The 21,125-nt window shown below is 43.5% G+C and overlaps 1 protein-coding gene across 1 annotated transcript in view; it reads right to left on the reverse strand.

The window, feature by feature from the left end:
* The window catches only part of LOC148535362 (uncharacterized), a 242,115-nt gene that overhangs the window by 106,681 nt on the left and 114,309 nt on the right, over nucleotides 1-21,125 (reverse strand). Inside the window, exons 13-16 of the mRNA XM_088462674.1 lie at nucleotides 19,973-19,999; nucleotides 19,840-19,884; nucleotides 19,215-19,268; nucleotides 5,821-5,883 (exon numbers count right to left, since the gene is read on the reverse strand). Coding sequence (XP_088318800.1) covers nucleotides 5,821-5,883; nucleotides 19,215-19,268; nucleotides 19,840-19,884; nucleotides 19,973-19,999 — 189 coding nt within the window. The remainder of the gene's footprint in view (nucleotides 1-5,820; nucleotides 5,884-19,214; nucleotides 19,269-19,839; nucleotides 19,885-19,972; nucleotides 20,000-21,125) is intronic.

A 21,125-nucleotide genomic window follows, 5' to 3' on the forward strand; every position in this document is an offset into this window, starting at 1 on the left:
AAAACAAAAACCTATCTATCTATCTATCTATCTATTGTGGCAAGATCAGGGTAAGGATGCTGTCTCCTGGCGTGGATGGGAGCATTTTCACACAGCAGCCAATTAGCAGTACATCAGTCCAGGGCCTTGGTACAAGTATCCATAGCTAGTTTTATTTGCAACATAAAGATACATAAAACAAAAGAAAAGCCTAGCATGTCTATCTCTAATTAAACAAAATTATCCCCTCTCTCAGAGTGGAAAGACCTAATGCCCTTCTCACAAAACAACAGTATTAGCACAGTACTTAAAGCCAGTAATCACAATGTCTCTCAACAGGCCTGCTATCTGTTTCCCAAGTAATGAGAGAGTGAGACTAGGAACTGACATAACTTAGAACAGCCTCACAAGTGACCTGATAATCAATGTTGCTAATAAGCTTCTGTCCACCACACAGAAACCAAAATCTAGGGCATACCTAGCTCCCATTAACAACTTTTTCTTTTCATTTATCTATCCATCTATTATTCTCATATAACATTCAGGTTATATTATTCTCTTATAACATTCAGGTGATAACAAGATTAACTTACACTGTAATATGTCTTGTCAGCAGATACAGCTGATAAGTGACTTTTATATACAAAGCAGTGACTTTTCTAAACAAACTTTACAACACAAAGGCTGTTTATACATACTTGCCTACTTTTGAAAAAGCATTTCAGGTAGATTATGAAAGCAGCACCTATGAGCCCCGCGGTAAAGTGAGCGTTTACTGCTACATCTGAGAGGCGTGTCATAAAATTTACTTATATCCAAACATAAATGAGCCCCAAAGCATTTAGTAACATCTACTTGTTGATGAAAATGCATGTAGCCATAGGGATCATTGTGACTTATAACCAATGCAGGTAAATTATACTAATGATCCCATTTGAAAGTATATATCTCTGATTTTTTTATATAACAGCTTCATAATGGAGGTAAGGCACAATCAGGGAGATTGCTGGACTCTTCAGGGAGACAGGGAGTTTGCTACTATTTCAGGGAGTCTCCCTGACAATGAGGGAGAGTTGGCAAGTATATGTTTATAATGTTAGTCACATGACCAGCTTACTGTTGTTATAAATCTCAACCTGACTGCATTTAACCACTGATACCTATCTATTATTTTCATACAACATTTTAGTTAGAACAACTTGCCTTACACTGTGAGATGTCATATCAGCAGATAAAGCTTATAAAGGACAGCTCTATATTAGGCATTTACTTTTATACCATAGCTGAGTGATATCACATTATGTTAACTAGTCACATGGTCACCCAAATGATGTGATAAATCACAACCTACCTGCATTTCACAACTGTTATCTACCTACTGTATCCATCTAACATTATTTTCATATAACATTTAGCAGTGTTCTCTTCAGGGTGAATTTCTCTGTTGCTCTGCCTAGCTCCATTTACATGCCACCTGGCTAAGTGACATGGCCAAAATGTCATGCTGTGCTGATGTGTCTCTGTGTAACAGTCGCACTGAGCTGATGTTACACCGATTCACAAACATAAGCGCAGTGTGACTTTTTGGGCATGTCACAGTGTCAGGTAGCGTCAAGCCCAGAACTATAGCAAAATAAATTCTTCCCATTAAAGATCCTTCCCCATGTAAAATGTAGAAAGGCCAGTGTCTCAGCATGCTGCTCAGTCTCAGACAATCTCTGTCCAACCAGCAAGTGGGCAGTATCTATAAAAAGTAATATCTGTAAAACCAGCCAGTGGGCAGCATCCGGCAAGCTATTAAGAATGATATTTGTGTTCAGCCAGCAAGTGAGAAGTATATGTCAGGCTATTCAATTTTTTATTTGTGTCCAACTAATAATTGGGCAGTATCTGGATAGGCTATGAAAATATATATCAGTGCTCATCCAGCAGTTACCCATATTGAGTAAGAAGTTAAATCAGAGAACAGCACTCTTAGGGTTAAATTTACTAAGAATCGAGTTTGGGTTTGCAATTTCTGGAGAGTTTGGGCATTTTTTCCACTTTCAAATTTACTAATGTTAAACTCGGGAGAGAGATTTCCTTTGCTACGGGAAAATACTGGAGAGTTAGCAAACTCTCTTCAATTCACCATCGGCTATACTCGAGAACCTTTTCACTAGTGAAAATAGGATTTGGGAATTTACCAAGCAAAGATTTTCTAAACTCTCATGAGATGGGACAACTCTCCTGTACAAAATCGGGAAATAAATTCACCAGCCTGTGATCTGCGAGTTTGGCAGAAACATACACAGATCACTGTGATCCATGTATGTTTCTGCCTGTAAATAGAAAAAAAAAAGGGTTAATTTTTTTTTTTACGTGCCCGAGACTTGTCAGCCTGTCCTGGTACCTAAAATTACGGGGAACAAAACGAGTAGGGTTCCACCGTAATTTAGGTACCAGCACCAGGCTGCAGGGCCAGTCCTGGTTTTAATTATAGGGGGAAAAAAATGCTTAGGGGTCCCCCTATAACTAAAACCAGCACTGGACCCAAAACGGCCAGGCTGTAATGCCACAGCCCGGAGACCCTATTACCGGTGCTCCGTGGCCAAAGTATTATCAGCCCAAGCCACTCAGGCCAAGCCGGGGATCTCAGGGGAAGTGGTGACTCCCCGCAAGAAGGGCCCCCCCAAAAAAACTCCAGGCTTGATCTGTAGCCCGGGGCTCTTTCCCGCACCCCTGGGCTGGGGGTAATAAAGTGATAAATATAAGTAAACTATTGTATTTTACAGTGGGACTATAGGTGTCAGCAGGCGGCCGGCACCCGTACCCCCACTGTAACATAAATAGTAAAATAAAGACACCACACACACACCTTGCCTAGTAAAACTTTATTCCATACACCTACCCACTCACACATACTTACCTGCTTCCAGATGTTTCTTTCCCCTTCTCCAAGTATAATCCACGGCAGGAGCTGAAAAAAGGAGTCTATACTTGCCTAGATCCTGGTGCTGGTCTCCACAGCATCCAGGGTCTTGTTAAAAAAAATAAAACGACTTACCTGAACCAGGGCAAAATGACAGATGACCGAAGTCAGCTGTAATTTCTCATGGACTGCGAGCCAATCAGCGTCCGCTTTACATGTAGCCGCCGCTCACTGGCTAGGACCCACGTGGAACTAGCCATCCCACAGATGCTGTGCTGGGGATGGCTGGAGCTGGGTTGCGGGCTCTCCAATGTACTGCAGAGTGCAAACACATTGGGACTCTGGAAGTGCAGGGCATGTCCGCGTGACATCATGACGTCACGTGGTGCATGCAGTGCTCCTATGGGATTGTTTACAAAGGCAGAGTAACGGAGCCCAGTGCCAGTATTAGTGATATTAATACTAGTCTGAGCCTCGTAACTGAGCCTCTGTAAAACATTTACAGCAATTCCCAGAGCATCCTCAGGATGCTCCGGGGGGCTGTAAGGGCAGGGGTGTGCATGTCTGATGCAGTCTAAAGGTGCCTATCCACTAGATGATTAAAATGAGCGATTGAGCGATAACAATATCGATATCGGTCCATCGTTTGAAAATCGTTTGAAAATCTTTGCAGATTGTTTAAAAAATTGGTCTTTTTTAGGACGCTCCAGGCGGCACTGCTGCAGAGATTCTGGCTGCAGGGTATAGGTTTAAGGTTAGGCTTACCGTTAGCTGTTAGTGTTGGGTTTAGGGTTAGAGTTAACCTAACATATGGAAAACACTGGGCCTGATTCAGACCCACTCGCGAGCGGCTGTCCGCTCGCAAGTGGGTCGATGTTCTGGACTGAGCATGCGCCCGACTGAGGGAGCTCCGTCGTGCGCATGCGCCAGACGCGACGAGCGAAGGAAAGTCCTTCGCTCGTTGTGTCTGATCAAAGGGGGCGTGCTGTCGATGTTGATTGACAGCACGCCCCCTTTGGTAGGCGTGCCGGGGGCGTGCCTCCCTGACGGGGGCGTTCCCACGGGAACGCCTCCCGTCAGAAGCCGGCCCACTGACATCACTAGTGATGTCAGTGGGAGTGATTTTGGCTCTGATAGAGCCAAAATCACTCCGGAGCTTGCGGTTGAAAACCTCAACCGCAGGCTCCGGCTCGCAGTCACGACCATCGCGGCCATCAAACTGCACGCTCGTATAGCCTGTGGGTGGTGACCCACAGCTATACGAGCGTCCAGGAGGACGCTCCATTTTCATGGAGGCCGGCCCTCATTCAGAGCGTGCGCTCTGCTCAGAGCGTACGGCTCTGAATGAGGGCCTCTGTTTGTAAACATTCTGGTACCGACATTTTAAATGTCAACATTCTGAACATGTCAACATTTCAACCATAATGACATTTGTGAATTTTCCTTGTCAACCTAATGTCCTTGTCATCATTCAGAACCTGTCGGCATTCTAAGTGTCGACTTTTCATACCACACCCATAGGGTGCAGCGCTCATACTCCTTATAGTATCCTGATAGAGCACATAGACTACCACATCTAAGTAGTAGAGCCTAGAATAGCTAAATCCTACAAACCTCAATAAATCATACAGTAGGCAGAAAATAATTAGAGACTAACAATTTATTAACCCCGAAAAATAGCGTTTCACAGAAATGACTGTTGGGGATGTAGTTTAAATCCCGGCGGTTGGGATGCCAGCGCTCTGATTGCCGGCGCCGGAATCCAGACACTAGTCAGTATCCCGGCGCCGGCATCCCGACAGTAAGTAGTGGATTTAGGGGGAGGGTTAGGGTTAGGTACAAGGGTGAAGGGTAAGGGTTAGGCACTGGTTAGGCACTAGAGGGGGAGGGTTAGGGTTAGGTACTAGGGTGAAGGGTTAAGGTTAGGCACTGGTTAGGCACTAGAGGTGGAGGGTTAGGGTTAGATACTAGAGGCGGAGGTTAAGTTTAGTGTGGGTGGAGGCACAATTAGCTATTGTGGTAGGATTAGGATACTTACCGACAGGTGTCGGTATCCTAACCCTGTTGGGATATCAGCGTCGGGATTCTGACCGCAGGGTTCCCGAGCACCGGAATCCCGTACCCAACCCAACTGTTGATATTAGTTTATAATAGATAAGACAAACTGGACTAAATGTCATTGTAGCAAATTGCAGATTGAAGATGCTATTCAGATTTGCCTTTAACTTCACAACATGTAATAAAAGCATTTCCCATATAATATACCTGTAGTATCTTTTTGGGATCTCATCTTGATTGGGGAATTTACCTTTCTCTGAGGCTCAAATTTCATAACCTGCAAGCAGGGGGCAGCGGCCAGATTTCAGCAATATAGCTCAAGATTTATAGTAGCTATTTTTTTAAAGGTAAAAGCAGTTGGTTTTGCCTTTAAAAAAATTGCTACTGTAATCTCGAGTCTCTTAAATCCCAGTGTATGACTATATTAGTATAACATGGGGAATCTGAGGAACAGGAGAAGGGCTATAAAAGTACATATCTATTCTATATTCCCTACAGTGGGAGACACAAGGAATAAAAGGAATGATGCTAGCTGGACCTTCATCTCATCACAATTTTAGATTATTGTAGTGTTTATTTTACATGCTGTTATTTGGACTGTAATTGTGTTAATATGTTAAATCCAGGCTATTTGCAATTAAGGTCTGTATGTTTACAACATTGATTTTGATTATGAGGTACACTACCTCTTATTTTAAGTATGTACAGTATTGCACACATATACCAGAGGTGTCAGTCTATAATTTCTAGCATATAGTGAAGCATATTTACTAACGGCAAACAGTGTTATAAATAAATGCTTTTTATTTTGTTCAAAATAGTGCAAAAGGACAAAAACAAGCAAAGTGTAAAGCAATTTACAAATTCCATACCTTCTCTCCCTTTGTTCCGGGAGGCCCTGGATCTCCTTTCTGCCCTGGCAAGCCGAAAACCCCCTATAAAAAGTGAATTTGTCTGTTATGTAGATTTATATATGTATACATATAAAATGGCATATACAGGATAAAGTACATATATGTAATGTCCTTTGTGTGAAAGAGGGAGAGAGTGACACACTCTGTATCACCTGAATGAGTGTTAATCTCAGGGGCCTGTTTGGAAGCTTTTGGTGGATGCTGCAGGGGGAATTCAATGCTGAGAGATGTTACAGCTTCTCCCCTTCTCAGTATAGGCCCTATAGCATTTCAGCCCCAGGCCCATGTGGCCCTTAATCCAGCCCTGAAAATAATTACCTTCCTACCAAAGCTGAGAGACATCACAAAGGCTGTTTATGATGTAACATGGTCAGTATACTAAAGTATAAAATCACATTCTCCATGCATTTTACCATATCTATTTATAATCTATCATTTAGGTTACAGTACGATTACATTATAAGGTCATTAGACATATTAACAGTTGTAGTTGATAACTAACAGTTCTATTTAAGTCACATGATCAGCCTGTTAGGTTATAAATCACATCCTTCCTGCATTTCACCATATCTATCTATCTATCTATCTATCTATCATTAAGGTTAAAATAATCTTACGATACAGTCAGTTGGCAGATTAACAGTTATAGTTGATAACTAATAGTTCCATAGCAAGTCACATGATTAGCCTATTGAGGTTCAAATCACATCCTATTTGCATTTCACCAATGCTATATATATATATTTTTTTATCTATCTATCTATCTTTTTCATATATAAAATTTAGGTTAAAGTAAGCAGACCTTACATTGTGAGATGTCATATCAGCAGATATAGTTGATAACTGACAGTTCTCTACAAATGGTGACCTTTTACCAAAGCTAAGTGACATCACAAAGGCTGTTTATGATGCAAAAAGTCACATGGTAAGTATACTGAGGTAGAAAATCACCTCTTGCATGCTTTTTGCCATTGTTATCTATTTATAGCGTTCCCGCTAGGCTGTTTTAGCGGGGTGTGGCGCCCTGCCCTCTTTCTGGAAGTCAAAAAGCGCCCTGCCCTCCAGAAGGAGGGCAAAAAGCGCCCTGCCCTAACAGCCTGCGGGAACTGTCTTCACCCGTGGGTCGCAGTGTCCCGCGGGTGAAGAAATGTGCGGTGACCCGGTCACCGCCGGAGAATAGACGCCGGGCGCATGCACCCAGCATCTATTCTCCCTGTCTGCAGGGCTTGGGGGCTGCCCGACGTGTCCGGAAGTGCCGGGCAAGCCCCCAAGAGTGACGAAAAGGGGACGCGACTTATAGACACGCCCCCTTTTCGATTACCATGCCCCCTTCTCAGACGCGCGCGCGCACGAACGTGGCCTCTCTAGCTCCGGCGCCGCAGCTAGAGTGAACACTATATTTATATTATAGTATATCCATCTATTAGGTTAACATAAGCTTACATTACAAGGTCACTAGACATATTAACAGATACAGCTGATAACACAGTTATATAGCAAGTGACATGAACAACATATTAAGGTTATAAATCAAATCCTGCACTTCATTATTTCTATCTATCTATCATTTAGGTTAAAAGAAGCTTACACTACACAGTCGGTAAGCATACTAAGGGGTCTAGTTACTAAGCAGTGTTAGAAGACAGAGTGAAAAGTGATAAGAAAGTGATAAGGTGCCAGCCAATCAGCTCCCAACTGTCATTTTTCAAACACAGCCTGTGAGATGACAGTTGGGAGCTGATTGGCTGGCACCTTATCACTTTCCTATCACTTTTCACTCTGTCTCCTAACACTGCTTAGTAACTAGACTTTTAACAGTTATAGGCCCGTATTCAATTTGAGCCGAGCTGCGTTAAGTTAACGCGGCTCGGACTTTCCGATGGCTTCGTCTGTTTTGTAGGCGTTAAAGTATCGCGCGCGTGCCCGCGTATCCCCGTATTCAATTTGAAAGTAGGCAAAAACGGCAACCGGCGATTCTTTGGTCGGCGAAAACAAACAGGAATTTTTGGGAAATAATTGTAGGACCCCCCTAAAGATGTCCAGACCTTGGGGATCACTATGGGTACCCCCGTTTTTGCCTGCAGAAGAAAGTCGGGGTTTTTAAATAGCCGCGGCTGGTGTTTTTTTCCTGACATTGAAGAAGTGACGCAGAAGAGCATTTAGCTTTTTTTTTCGTTTTTAAAAGTGGTCCCATCAAATTTGGGGTACATGAAAATGGGTACTAGCATATTTTTAAGTCCCTAAAGGTAATTTTATAAATTCTGCAAAAATACACCTGCCGCTACTCTGCGCAATAAAAAAAACACCTGCCACATACTTGGGGACCCCACCAGTATTAATTTTTTTACATATTTTTTGCAACATTTCGTTTTAAGGGGGCATTCCCAAAAGTACAGGCTAATTTTTATAAGCCTGCACCCCTAAACCCCAAATCTAAACTTTATTTCACTTGCTATAATTAAAAAATTATCCCTGTTTTTTAAAAATGACCCTTGACCCCAAATAACGAAAAAAAAAAATGGGAATTTTCGGGAAATATGCCTGGGACCCGCTAAAGATGTCCAGACATGAGGGATCACTATGGGTACCCCTGTTTTTGCCTGCAAAAGAAAGTCGGGTTTTTAAATAGCTTTGCCAGGTCTTTTTCCCTGCCGCGGCTATTAGAAACCCCAACTTCCTTCAGGAGATAAAAATGGGGGTACCCATAGTGATCCCCCATGTCTACACATCTTTAGGGGGGTTACTAGAATATTTCACGAAAATTCCCGTTTTTTTTTAACCTGTAAAAAAAAGTAGTAAAAAATTACAAAAAAAATGACATAAGGTCCCCCCCAAAAGCCAAATTAGCCCCAGGCTTGCCATCCAGTGGTGGTTTCTAAAAATACAGGGAACAAAATGTGTAGGGTTCCACCGTATTTTAGAAACCAACACCAGGCTGCAGGGACTAGTGCTGGTTTTAAATATAGGGGGCAAAAAAGACGTGGGGTACCCCCTATATTTAAGACCAGCACCAGACCCAACCGACCGTGGTGTAATGCCACAGCCTGGAGACCCAATCACCGGGGCTGCAGGTCCAAAGCATTACACCCCAAGTCGGTCAGCGCAAGCCGGTGATCTCGGGGGAGTCGGGGACCCCCCAAAAAAGGGTCCCCCCTCTCCCGAGCACCACAGGCTTACGCTGAAGCCTGGGGCTCATCCCCATACCCCTGTAGCGGTGAGTATAGGGGTAATGGGGGGGCCAAATAATGTAATACCATTGTACTTTACAGGTGCCAGCATGCCTGCCCTTTGGCACTTGTGGAACTACAAGTGCCAGCAGACATGTGGCACCTGTACCCCCACTGTAAAATAAATAGTTAAAGAAAGACAAAACACACACACCGTGACAAGTATAACTTTATTTCATACCCCTACCCACTCACACATACTTACCTATACCAGCCAGCAAGATAAAAAAAACATAATCACCTATATCCTTGCGCTGGTCTCTGCAGCATCCCCAGGAACTTGGCAAAAGAAAAAAACCAATGCCGACCAGACGGACTCACTATCTGTATGTGTGTTGTCACACATACAGATAGCTCGCGAATGCCAGCCGACGGGACAAGCACGGAGCTGGCAGTCCCGAGAGCCAATCAGCGGCCGCGCTGACTGTAATTTTTTACTACTTTTTTTTAAAGGTTAAAACCCAAACGGGAATTTTCGGGAAAAATTCTAGGGACCCCCCTAAAGATGTGTAGACTTGGGGGATCACTATGGGTACCCCATTTTTAACTACTGAAGGAAGTCAGGGTTTATAATAGCCGAGGCAGGCGCATAAATGCGGCTTTGAATAAGGTGATGCAGAAGAGCATTTAGAAGGTTTTTTTAGGGCAAAACAACTATGGCCATCAAATTTGGGGTACTTGAAAATGGGGTTCAGCATATTTGAAAGTTGCTAAAGTGACTTAAAAAATCATGAAAAACCCACCGGCCGCAAACACCTGCAATCAAAAAAACACTTGGGGCATACTTGGGGACCCCCCCAGAGTCAAGTTCGCTATTTTTTGAGTTTGTACCCCAACTTTTTATTTTTCACCCCCTTTTTCAAAGTAAATTTTTGTGGTGCCCTTAATTTTTTTTTTTTTGACACAGATTACCTTTGGGGGACTGTCTGAAGGCTGCATGGGGGTTCCCGAAATGTTGCACCCCAAAACCCCAATTCTGCACTTTTTAACACCGGCCATTCATAGGCGATACTCTACCGCCTATTACATTGCATTGACTTAACGCCTAGGCGGTAAGTCTTTCAAATTGAATACGGAGGAAAACTAAAACAGGCGATAATGACGTCATCGGCGGTAAATTACCGCGAATCCGGACTTAACGCCTCAAATTGAATACGGCCCATAGTTGATAACTAAAAGTTCTATAGAAAGTCACTTGATCAGCCTATTGCGGCTAACATCACATCTTGCCTGCATTTCACCAATGCTATTTGTCTATATATTATTTGCATATATAACACTTACATTGTGACATGTCATATCAGCAGATATAGTTGATAACTGACAGAACTTTACAAAATGATGACCATTATACCAAAGCTGAGTGACATCACACATGCTTAGCATACTGAGGTAAAAAAAAAATCACCTCCTACATGCATTTTGCCATTGCTATCAATCGATTTATAATCTTTCTATTTACCTATTATATAGGGTAAAATAAGCTTACAGTACAAGGTCAGAAGACATATTAACCACCTAACTGATGATTTTTTTTTAATAAAAACCACTCCAAAATTGTCGGTTTTTTTATGAGTGAATTAGGTGAGGAACATTCGTTTTAACTTATCCAAAATGATTTCATCAAAAAAATATAAAGTTTTTTTTTTTCTAAGATTTGTAAAAAAAAAAGAAAAGTTTTTTCAAACATCGGAACATCGGAAATATTGTGATGTTCAATTTGAGACGGGTTTCAGGCACCAGGTACACCGGGGGAGTGAGGGGGGAGGTTAATTTACTTTTCCCCGGCGGCTGCTAATCTTAGCAGCCACTTGGTGGGGGGTCCTTTTTTGCTGACCTATCAGCAGTGATCGGCAGAACAGCAGACACGGGGAGAGGGAGCAGGGAAGCAGAGGGAAGGTCCCTCTGAGAGCAGGAGCTGCAGGAAGATTCTCTTCCTGCAGCCACCCTCATGTTTATCTGACTGCTCGAAATTTTACAATCAGAGCAGACAAAGAAATTGTCACAAGCCGCTGATGCGAACGCCCGTGTGACCATTCGCTGAAACTCCTCCTACCAACTGTCCGTCATCCCTGACCTGCTCTGATTGGCTCCTGCGGCTATTTCCTTCTGATACGAAGGCTGCTCTGATGCCGGTGGTAGCGTCTCTCGTGTTTCTGGTTCTGGCTAAGTCTACCGTTTCCAGTCGAGTGCCATTTTTCCTGTCAGTCTTGTTGTTTCTGCCGTTTGTGTCATCCAGGCGGCACGGTCCGCATAATAACTCGCTCCCGTATGTGTCATCCAGGCGGCACATACCGCACTCCTGTGACCAGAGGGCCTCATTCAGACCCGCTCGCAAGCGGGTCGATGTTGTGGCCCTGCGCACGCGCAGCCGGGCTCACTACACAAGGGGCGATTGTCAATGGTGATCGACAGCTCGCACCGTTTTGTAGGCAGGGTGGGGGGTGGCTGGCCAAACGAAGGTGTTCCTGAAGGAAAGCCTGCCGTTTGGGGGCGGCCCCACTGATATCATTCGTGATGTCAGAGGTGAGCTTCCGGCTCTATTAGAGCCGAAAGCTCACTGGGGCTTGCGGCAGACAAGACCCTACCACAAGGGTCTCATCGCGACCATCAAACTGGCCGCTCGCTAAAGCTGTGGGTGGTCACCCACAGTTTAGCGAGCAGCCAGGAGGCCGGCTCTTTACAGAGAAGCAGCCGCCGTCATTCAGAGCGAATGAGGTCCAGAGTGCGCAAGCTAGCATCCTGCCGCTTTTGTCATCCCGGTGGCATAAGGCCACACTCCAGCATCCAGAGTATGCAATCCAGCGTACTGTCGTTTGTGTCAACCCGGCAGCACAGGCCGCACTCCAGCGTCCACAGTACGCAATCCAGAGTGCTGCCACTTGTGTCAACCCTGTGACAACTTGTCAAGGCTCACCAGCCCACAAGGCTGTTGCATGGCCCAAAGGCCGCATCTTGTTCTACGGCCCACAGGCCACAACTAGTCAAGGCTTACCAGCCCACAAGACTGCTACGCGGCCCAAAGGCCACATCTTGTTCTACAGCTAACAGACCACAACTAGCCAAGGCTTACCAGCCCACAAGGCTGCTGCACGGCCCAAAGGCCACATCATCTTCTACGGCCCACGGGCCACAACTAGCCAAGGCTTACCAGCCCACAAGGCTGCCTCACGGCTCAAAGGCCACATCAAGTTCTACGGCCCACGGGTCACAACTAGTTAAGGCTTACCAGCCCTCTAGGCAGCCTCACGGCCGCAGCAAGCCTAGCATTCCAGGCCTTAAGGCTGTTGCGGGACTTCCCATAAAGATAACCTCTGTCCATAACAGAACTGCCTGGTGTGGTCACAAAATTACGACCATGCCAGGCAAGTGGTTAACAGATACAATTGATAATTGACAGTTCTATAGCAAGTCACATGATCAGTCTATTAAGGTTATAAATCACATCTTACATGCATTTCACCATTTCAGGCATTTGTTACAGTTGATAACCAGGGGCACCGAGAGGGGGGCGCAGATACTATTTACCTGGGCCCAGGCTTGTTAAGAGTGGTCCGGGTCTGCTGCCGCACCCCTTTCCCTCTTACCTGCCAGCAGCCCAGCACACACTGCAGCTGTGTGCAAGTCACTTGAGCAGCCTATTGTGGTCAGAAATCACATGCTACCTGCATTTACCAATGCTATCTATCTATCTATCATTATTATCATATTACATTGAGAGATGTCATATCAGCAGATACGGTTGAGACATAGGCTAAGAGTTACTGATTTCTACAAGAGATGCTCCAGATTCAAATGTATGCAGATAGGTGATAAATGAGATCAGGAGAGACCATGAGGAGAGACCATAAGGCAGACTGATAATACGCTGACCTATCAGAGAGTTGATCAATTCAGAGTTTGTGGATGTTCCGTAAGTATCAAGATTGCACTCGCTAGTTACTGAATGGGGCCAAAAATGATTAGTTCCTAGCGTCAGAGAGAAAGCTAAAGTGACCACAACCAAGTTACAGGCAGAGGTGTGACACAGAATGGCAGATCCATCATGGAAGAAAGCAATGTTTTTTTCCAGAGTGTCTTATTTTTGGTTTTGATTCCCACCACGGCCCTAACGGTGTGGAGTTTGTTGAATATTCTCCCGCTACTTGCGTGGGTTTCCTCTGGGTACTCCGGTTTTCTCTCACAATCAAAACATACTGGCATGTTAATTGGCTCCTAACAACAATAAAAATGAACACTAGTATGTAATAGTATGTTTGTACATGTGGTAAAGACTATAGGCTCTCATTCAGAGGCGGTCGCAAGAAGCGAGCGCTCTCTCTGAATGAGGGAGGCCGCTTCATGTTTCAAGTGCGGCCTCCTGGTCACTAGCTAAGCTGTGGGTTACCACCCACAGCTTTAGCGACCGACCAGGTTGATGGTCGCGATGGTCAAGACCATCGCGGCCATTGGGGCTTGCGACGAGACCCTAAGGTTGGGTCTCCGCAACCGCAAGCCCCAGAGAGCTTCCTGCTCTGATTGAGCAGGAAGCTCCCCACTGACATCACTGCTGATAACAGTGTGGCCGCCCACAAAACGGCAGGCCTTCCTTAAGGAATGCCTCCGTTTGGGTAGCCACCCCCCCACCCCGCCTACAAAACGGGGCGAGCTGTTGATCAAGATCGACCGCCACCTCTTTTGTAGTGAGCTCCAGAGCAAGAGAATTTCTATCTTGCTCCGGGGCTTGCGCACATGCAGTGCGACCGCTGCGCGTGCGCAGGGCCTTAACATCGACCCGGTTGCAAACGCTCAGCGCTTGCGACCCGGTCTGAGTGAGGGCCATAGATTCTGAGCTCCACTGTGCCAGGGACTGATGTAAAAGGTAAATTGCTGCGCAATATGTGTGCGCTATATAAACTGGTAACAAATTATTATTATTACATTTTATTTATAGGGCGCCACAAGTGGTCCGCAGCGCCATACATACAGTAAAAGGTACTCAGAACATTACATTACAATACAGTAACCAAAATATAAACAGAACACAAGTAAAAATTAGCAACACAATTCTCCATACACAGTACAGCTGTGAGACAGTGGGGAGGAGGACCCTGCTCCTAGGAGCTTACAATCTAGGGAAGAGGGGAGACAGATGACATGAGGCATGAGTGTGTAGAGGAGGACCTGAGTGCCGGAAGTAAGCAAGGTAGAGATGGCTGAGGCGGGAGGGACAGAGACCTGGAAACATGGTTATGTGGTGGAAGGGTATGCTTTGGGAACAGGTGGGTTTTCAGTGCACGTTTGAAGCTCTGGAAGGTTGGGGAGAGCCTGATCGAGTGAGGAAGCTCATTCCAGTGGAGGGGGGCTGCACGGGCAAAATCTTGGGCACGAGCATGAGATGAAGTAACCAGGGTGGAGGAGAGGTAACAGTCACTGGCAGACCAGAGTGAGCGGGAGGGAGTATGTAAGGAGATGAGGTTGGAGATGTAGGGAGCAGTAGAGTTAGAGAGGGCCTTGTATGTGAAGGTGAAGAGTTTGAAGAGGATTCTGTAGGGGAATGGGAGCCAGTGAAGGTTTTGGCAGAGGGGAGCAGCAGAAGTGGAACGGCGGGAGAGGAAGATAAGTCTAGCTGCAGCATTGAGAACAGACTATGCAACATAACCAAAGACTGTACAGGAATGAAATGTTTGTGATTTACTAAAGGAACTTTGTTTATTCCATCAGAGAGATGGTCTAACACCCATTATTGTTTTCAATTTGCATTTCTGCACTGCTACCCTTGTTTCATCTGCCAGCCAACATACTGCAGAGGGCTATATTTGATATAATACTGAATATATATGGAATAATAAGACTATTATTAAACATAAAATATAGGCAGCACAGACGGTGTAATGATAAGGATTACTGCCTCACAGCACTGAGGTCATGGGTTCGATTCCCACCACAGCCCTAACTCTGCAGAGTTTGTATATTCTCCCTATGCTTGAGTGGGTTTCCTCTGGGTATTCCTGTTTCCTCCCACACTCCAAAAATATACTGGTAGGTTAATTGGCTCCCAACACAAATTAACCCTAGTGTGTATGTGTGTGCGCATGTGATAGGGAATATAGAGTGTAAGCTCCGCTCGGGCAGGGACTGATGTGAATGGCCAAATATTCTGTGTAAAGCGCTGCGGAATATGTGTGCGCTATATAAATAACTGGTAATAAATAATAAAAGCCACAAATAGGTTATAATTATATGCAGATGTTCAGTTTAGAATGATACAAGTAGCTGGTATGTTATTATCCTCATACTGTATCTACAAATGATTTTCCTTTTCTGACAGTTAGCAGCTCTGTTTTAGAAGTCTTTAAACTGAAACATAAGGATATGCTTTACCAGACATTCTACGTATATAAGTTACATTGTTGGACACATTGGCTTCCTGGCTCCTGAGGTTTGATCATTAAACTAAATTATAAATAATTCCCCAAGTTCAAAGCATTTAACTTCGCTGTGACATACAGTAATCTCGAGGCCATGTCCACAGACAGACATTTTTCATTTTATGTATCCGCATCCAGGACAGTGTAAAATAATTGAGGCCTTATTTTCTAACCAACTATAGCTTGGCATTTACGAACTGTATACCTTTAGATTAACAATTTTGAGAATGCATATAAGGTACTTGTGAATGCCCAGTTTTTGCCCCTACTCTGGCTTACCATAAACTCCATAATTAATTCAAGGTACTCACCTTAAAAAATAATACAAAAATAGAGGGCGCTGTGTTCAGAGTGATGAAATCTAAATACAGCTCACCAAAGGGGTGGCTGACTCCTGATAGGAGAAAAGGAAGATACAAAAAATGGGAGCGCAAATAGAGTTCTTTAACATTTAATATGAAAATTAAATTGGATTAAAATATAGTTTATATTAAAACTGAAATGTAATAGATATAAAATACACAGTGGTAAATATAGGGATATCACATTGACCTCAAATCTACCATCAATATTGAGATCAAGAACACAATGATACATATGGTTATGCAAATATGATATGTAACAATAGTGCAAAAATTACAATGTTACTAATGTCCCAAAAAATGAGTGTAATGATCAATCACTAAAAAGGGGGGATACTGCAGTTTCCAAATGGCATAGAAACAAGCCAGACACGGTAAGAAAAATACTCAATCCATAAACCAGTGCATTCTTTGGTGATTCCCTGCACTTAGATAGAATCGGTGGTAGAAAAGTAACCAGTAACAGTGTGGTGACCGTCACTTTGTAACATTAGTAACATTGTCATTTTTGCACTATTGTTACATAACATGTTTGCATAACCATATGTATCATTGTGTTCTTGATCTCAATATTGATGGTAGATTTGAGGTCAATGTGATATCCATATTTTTACCACTGTGTATTTTAACTCACCTTAAAAGCACCTTGCATCCTCTCAAACTAACACTTCTACCTCTTGTGCTGCTCCCCACATATGGAACTAATACTGCCTGGCTAAACTCTCCCCAACCTTTAATCTTTCCAATGCTGTCTGAATACCCATCTCTTCACTATAGCCTATACAGTCCTCACCTGATATTACAGTCTCAGTGCTACCATCCTATCTTACTAGCTCATATTGTTTTAGCTTTGATCTCTACTTGCAGATTGTAAGCTCAGGGGAGTAGAGTCCTCTGTAATCACTTTTCATCTATGTGCCTCTTCTGACACTTCTAAATCCATGTTCTGTTTCTAGGTATGATTTGTTTTTTATTTTTTAATATGATTTGCTCATGATGAGAATTAGAATGAGAATATGCAAATAGTGAAAACAATGTTATAATAAAAATAATGTACCCCCTTCTGGATTTCAATGACCATATAAATGGATGAGGCCACATACTGATCATAAAGTTCTAGTGGCTACTAATAATCATTTTGATATGCTGCTTATTAAGTAGATATAAAACACGCATTTTGTATAAGGTGATTCTCATATTAAGAATGTTTAGCCTTTTGGAAAACTTTGACAATGAGTCATGTGACATATCACTATTCTCTAACTATAGATGATGAAATCTCTACGCCACAAATATAGTGTACATATCTCACATTGCTACTCTTTAATTATAAATGATGATATCACTATCAACAAATATAAATATATAATTTTCAGGTGTGACATCATACTCTGTAACTATAAATGATATCACTATTCACCAAATATAGTGAACATGTCTCACATTGCTACTCTAACTATAAATGATGACAGCAATCCTTGCCAAATATAAATATATACTTTACAGGTGTAACATTAGTATTCTATAACTGTAAATTATGATATCACTACTCCCCAGATATAGATGGCCTCCTTGATTTGTCTGACAACCACTTGTGGACTGCCAGACTTGTGGCCGTATTCAATTAGCGGAAAAAACGTCAGTTTTCGCCAAAAATAAACCAGCGACATTTTCGCCAAAAACCAGGCGAAAACGGCACCAGGCAAAAAAAACAAAACTGGAGAAAAGTTTTCTCCATCCCAGACCAGGAGAAAAAAAAATGTAAAATCCCTATTTTTGGCTAAAAATTTAGGGATTTCTTTCACCCTTTGGACACCCCTGCTAATGATAAATTACTGGAAGAAAGTAAGTTGCGTTCTTTGTCAAAAAACGTCTGCCTAAATTTTGGCCGAAAAAAAAAAATCGTTGAAAAAACATAGAAATCAAATTTTTTTCAGGAATTTACTGTTCCACGTAAATTGGGGGTATGTTAAAATGGATGCAAGTATATTTTCGTGTCGTAAAAATGCAGTTTTAAAAACCATTAAAAAACTGCCTGCTGCTACCACGTGCAATGTTTAAAACACTTGACACATCCATACCGCCCCCGAAAAATCAGACCCAATACGTTAAAACCATTTTCAACCATTTTTTTTTCCGCCTAAAATTTGCACCCAAAATAAATGATGTGGGACAGGTATGTGGAGGTGTAAATGATGTGGGACAGGTATGTGGAGGTGTAAATGATGTGGGACAGGTATGTGGGGGTGTAAATGATGTGGGACAGGTATGTGGAGGTGTAAATGATGTGGGACAGGTATGTGGAGGTGTAAATGATGTGGGACAGGTATGTGGAGGTGTAAATGATGTGGGACAGGTATGTGGGGGTGTAAATGATGTGGGACAGGTATGTGGGGGTGTAAATGATGCGGGACAGGCATGTGGAGGTGTAACTGATGCGGGACAGGCATGTGGAGGTGTAAATGATGTGGGACAGGCATGTGGAGGTGTAAATGATGTGGGACAGGTATGTGGAGGTGTAAATGATGTGGGACAGGTATGTGGAGGTGTAAATGATGTGGGACAGGTATGTGGAGGTGAAAATTATGTGGGACAGGTATGTGGAGGTGTAAATTATGTGGGACAGGTATGTGGGGGTGTAAATGATGTGGGACAGGTATGTGGAGGTGTAAATGATGCGGGACAGGTATGTGGAGGTGCAAATGATGCGGGACAGGTATGTGGGGGTGTTGTATTGCTGGGAGAGGGTTTTGTTGAACTTGCAGATGAGAGGTAAAAGTGTTTATTCCAACTTTTTACAAACTTGTATACAAATACTGAAAAATTACTATACAGATATTTTTCTGTACCCCAAAATGCTGGAAATACTATAATTTGCTTAAAAACACATTTCTTGCTATAATTTTTCAACCATTAATAGAAAGTGCAAAATCAGCTATTTGACACCTTATAAGAACATCCAGTACTTTCCTTATGGACACTAACAGCCTTCTATATGGTCCTTCTATCTCAGTTGTCACTTTGTGGGGCCCAGGATGATTTACCCACTTTTTCATGCACTTCTCCCGTGTTCATTATGTTGACATTCTGCATGTCGACAGTCAAAATAACCATGTTGACATTTCTTCACGTTGATATGTTACTTGTCGACATAACGTCCATGTCAACAATCTGACTGTTGACATTCTGAATGTCGACATATCATATTAGAACCTGCTAGTCTTCTGCCCGCCGACATCCCGACTGCCGGTCTCCCATATACATTCCATTATGTAGCTATTTACTATCAGCAGACACCGTTCTCCCATATGCATTCCATATTTGTACACCCACCTCCAACGTCCACTACTTACTTCAGGCCCAACTTCACCCTTGCATCCGGGTAACCCAGGCAGTCCAGACTCACCCTTAAAGAGACACAGAGTAAACGTATGATATGATGTAACACTCAGCTGCCTCTGTATACTAGATATCAGTTATGTCATCGATCCGCCTATCAAACTGAATGAACAGTTTTTCAGCTTTGAAAGCAGCACATTTTGGCATTGTTAAATCAGACTTACCAACATTTTGGCAGCCCCCTCCGGAAAGGAGGGAGGGGGAGGTTTAAGTAAGCGGAGCGGAGACATGTCGACGCGATCGCGTCATCGCAGCCCCATCTCCGCTTTATTATTCTCTGCATTATAAAGCAGGGGGCGGGACTACAATGACGTGATTCAGCACGAATCGCGTCATCGCACCCCGGCCCATCCACTTTCACGGCGGGCCATGGGAGGTCGCGGGGGGCCGGCCGCCATTCTGAGGGGCTTACCTACTCTTGCGATGTGCTGGGAGCGATACCCCATATTCGGGAGGCTCCCTGCAGTCCCGGGAGAGTAGGTAAGTATGTGTTAAATACAGCTTATAAATAATACAGCTAATCATATCATTTTAAATACATCAAATCAAAACAACAGAATGGCTCTCTAGAAAGTTTACCTTTGCAGCATCTTTACCATCAACACCACTTGTGCCTATGGCACCCTGCGTAAAAATAAGACCCATATCAATAATAAAGCTATTCAAATACCCAAGGATACATATATCATTAACTTGATAAAGAAAATCAAACCTTTATTCCTTTTTGTCCTCTTGAGGCCTGTTAAAAGACATATAAAATTACTTTTACATGTTATTTTTGACAGCTTACACTTTGGAAAGTTTATCCCTCAACATTTCTGTAGTACCACTCTGATTTATGGCAGTGTTTCCTAAATCCAGTCTTTACAGCACCCAAACAGTGCATGTTTTCAAGGTCTCTTAACAGAATCACATTTCTATAGTATATGCATCTTTTGAAATGAGTCATTCAGTAATTAATACACCTGTGTTACAACAAGGAAATGTGGAAAACATGCACTGTTAAGGTGCCATGAGGACTGCTTTATAAATATCATTCAATGTATATGTTGGTTTTGATGTATCAAGCAGTGAAGAGAGTGGTGAAGTGGACCAGCGGAGAGGTTTCATTTAGAAACCAATCTGCTTCTACTTCTCATTTTATAGAATGTACTTGATAAATGCTAACTTGAAGCTGATTGGTTGATATGGGCATCGTCTCCACTGGTCCATTTCTTCACTCTTTTCACTGCTTGCTGCATCAACCCTTAATTTGAATAAAGTGTCACACTGCTGGGCAGTGGCAGTGTCGTCCCTCCCTGCGGTGTCACCTGGTGCGGGGAGGGATGCAGTTTGTGCGCCGCCGTAAAGTGGCGTGGCCTCATGGGAAGGGGCATGGACTCACTGGAAGGGGTGTGGCCTCTCGGCCTGAACCTCTGTGGTCCCGTGCTTATTACTGGGGGAAGGGGGGTGCCGGAGGTGCGGACTGCCCTGTGTGCAGTGCCGGCTGCCTCACAGTGTCAGGAGTCGAATGCTGCACTTAATGCTACAGTGCAGCACCCGGCTCCTGTCACTGAGGAGGAGTCTGCACTTTCGTGTCACCCCTCGGCGAGTGACCCCCCCGGGTGCGGCCCGCACCCCCCTTGTGACACCACTGCTGCTGGCTATCTGTGCTATGTCTGCACAATGCATTCCACACAATCATGTAAGTTCATCTGCTGAACATCAAAGTTTTATTGAAGTGTTAACAAGTTTAAATTGTTATTTTGTTTTTCTATTCAGTGTATATGTTTGTCTAAAATGCCTGTCACGAATATACAATGTAAGCAACAGAATGATATAAACCCTTGGTAAAACCAACTAATGGTGACTCTTGTACAGTTTAG

The sequence above is a fragment of the Taudactylus pleione genome, unplaced genomic scaffold (genome assembly GCF_031769625.1).
Source record: "Taudactylus pleione unplaced genomic scaffold, aTauple2 ptg000053l, whole genome shotgun sequence".
Classification (NCBI taxonomy): Eukaryota; Metazoa; Chordata; class Amphibia; order Anura; family Myobatrachidae; genus Taudactylus; species Taudactylus pleione.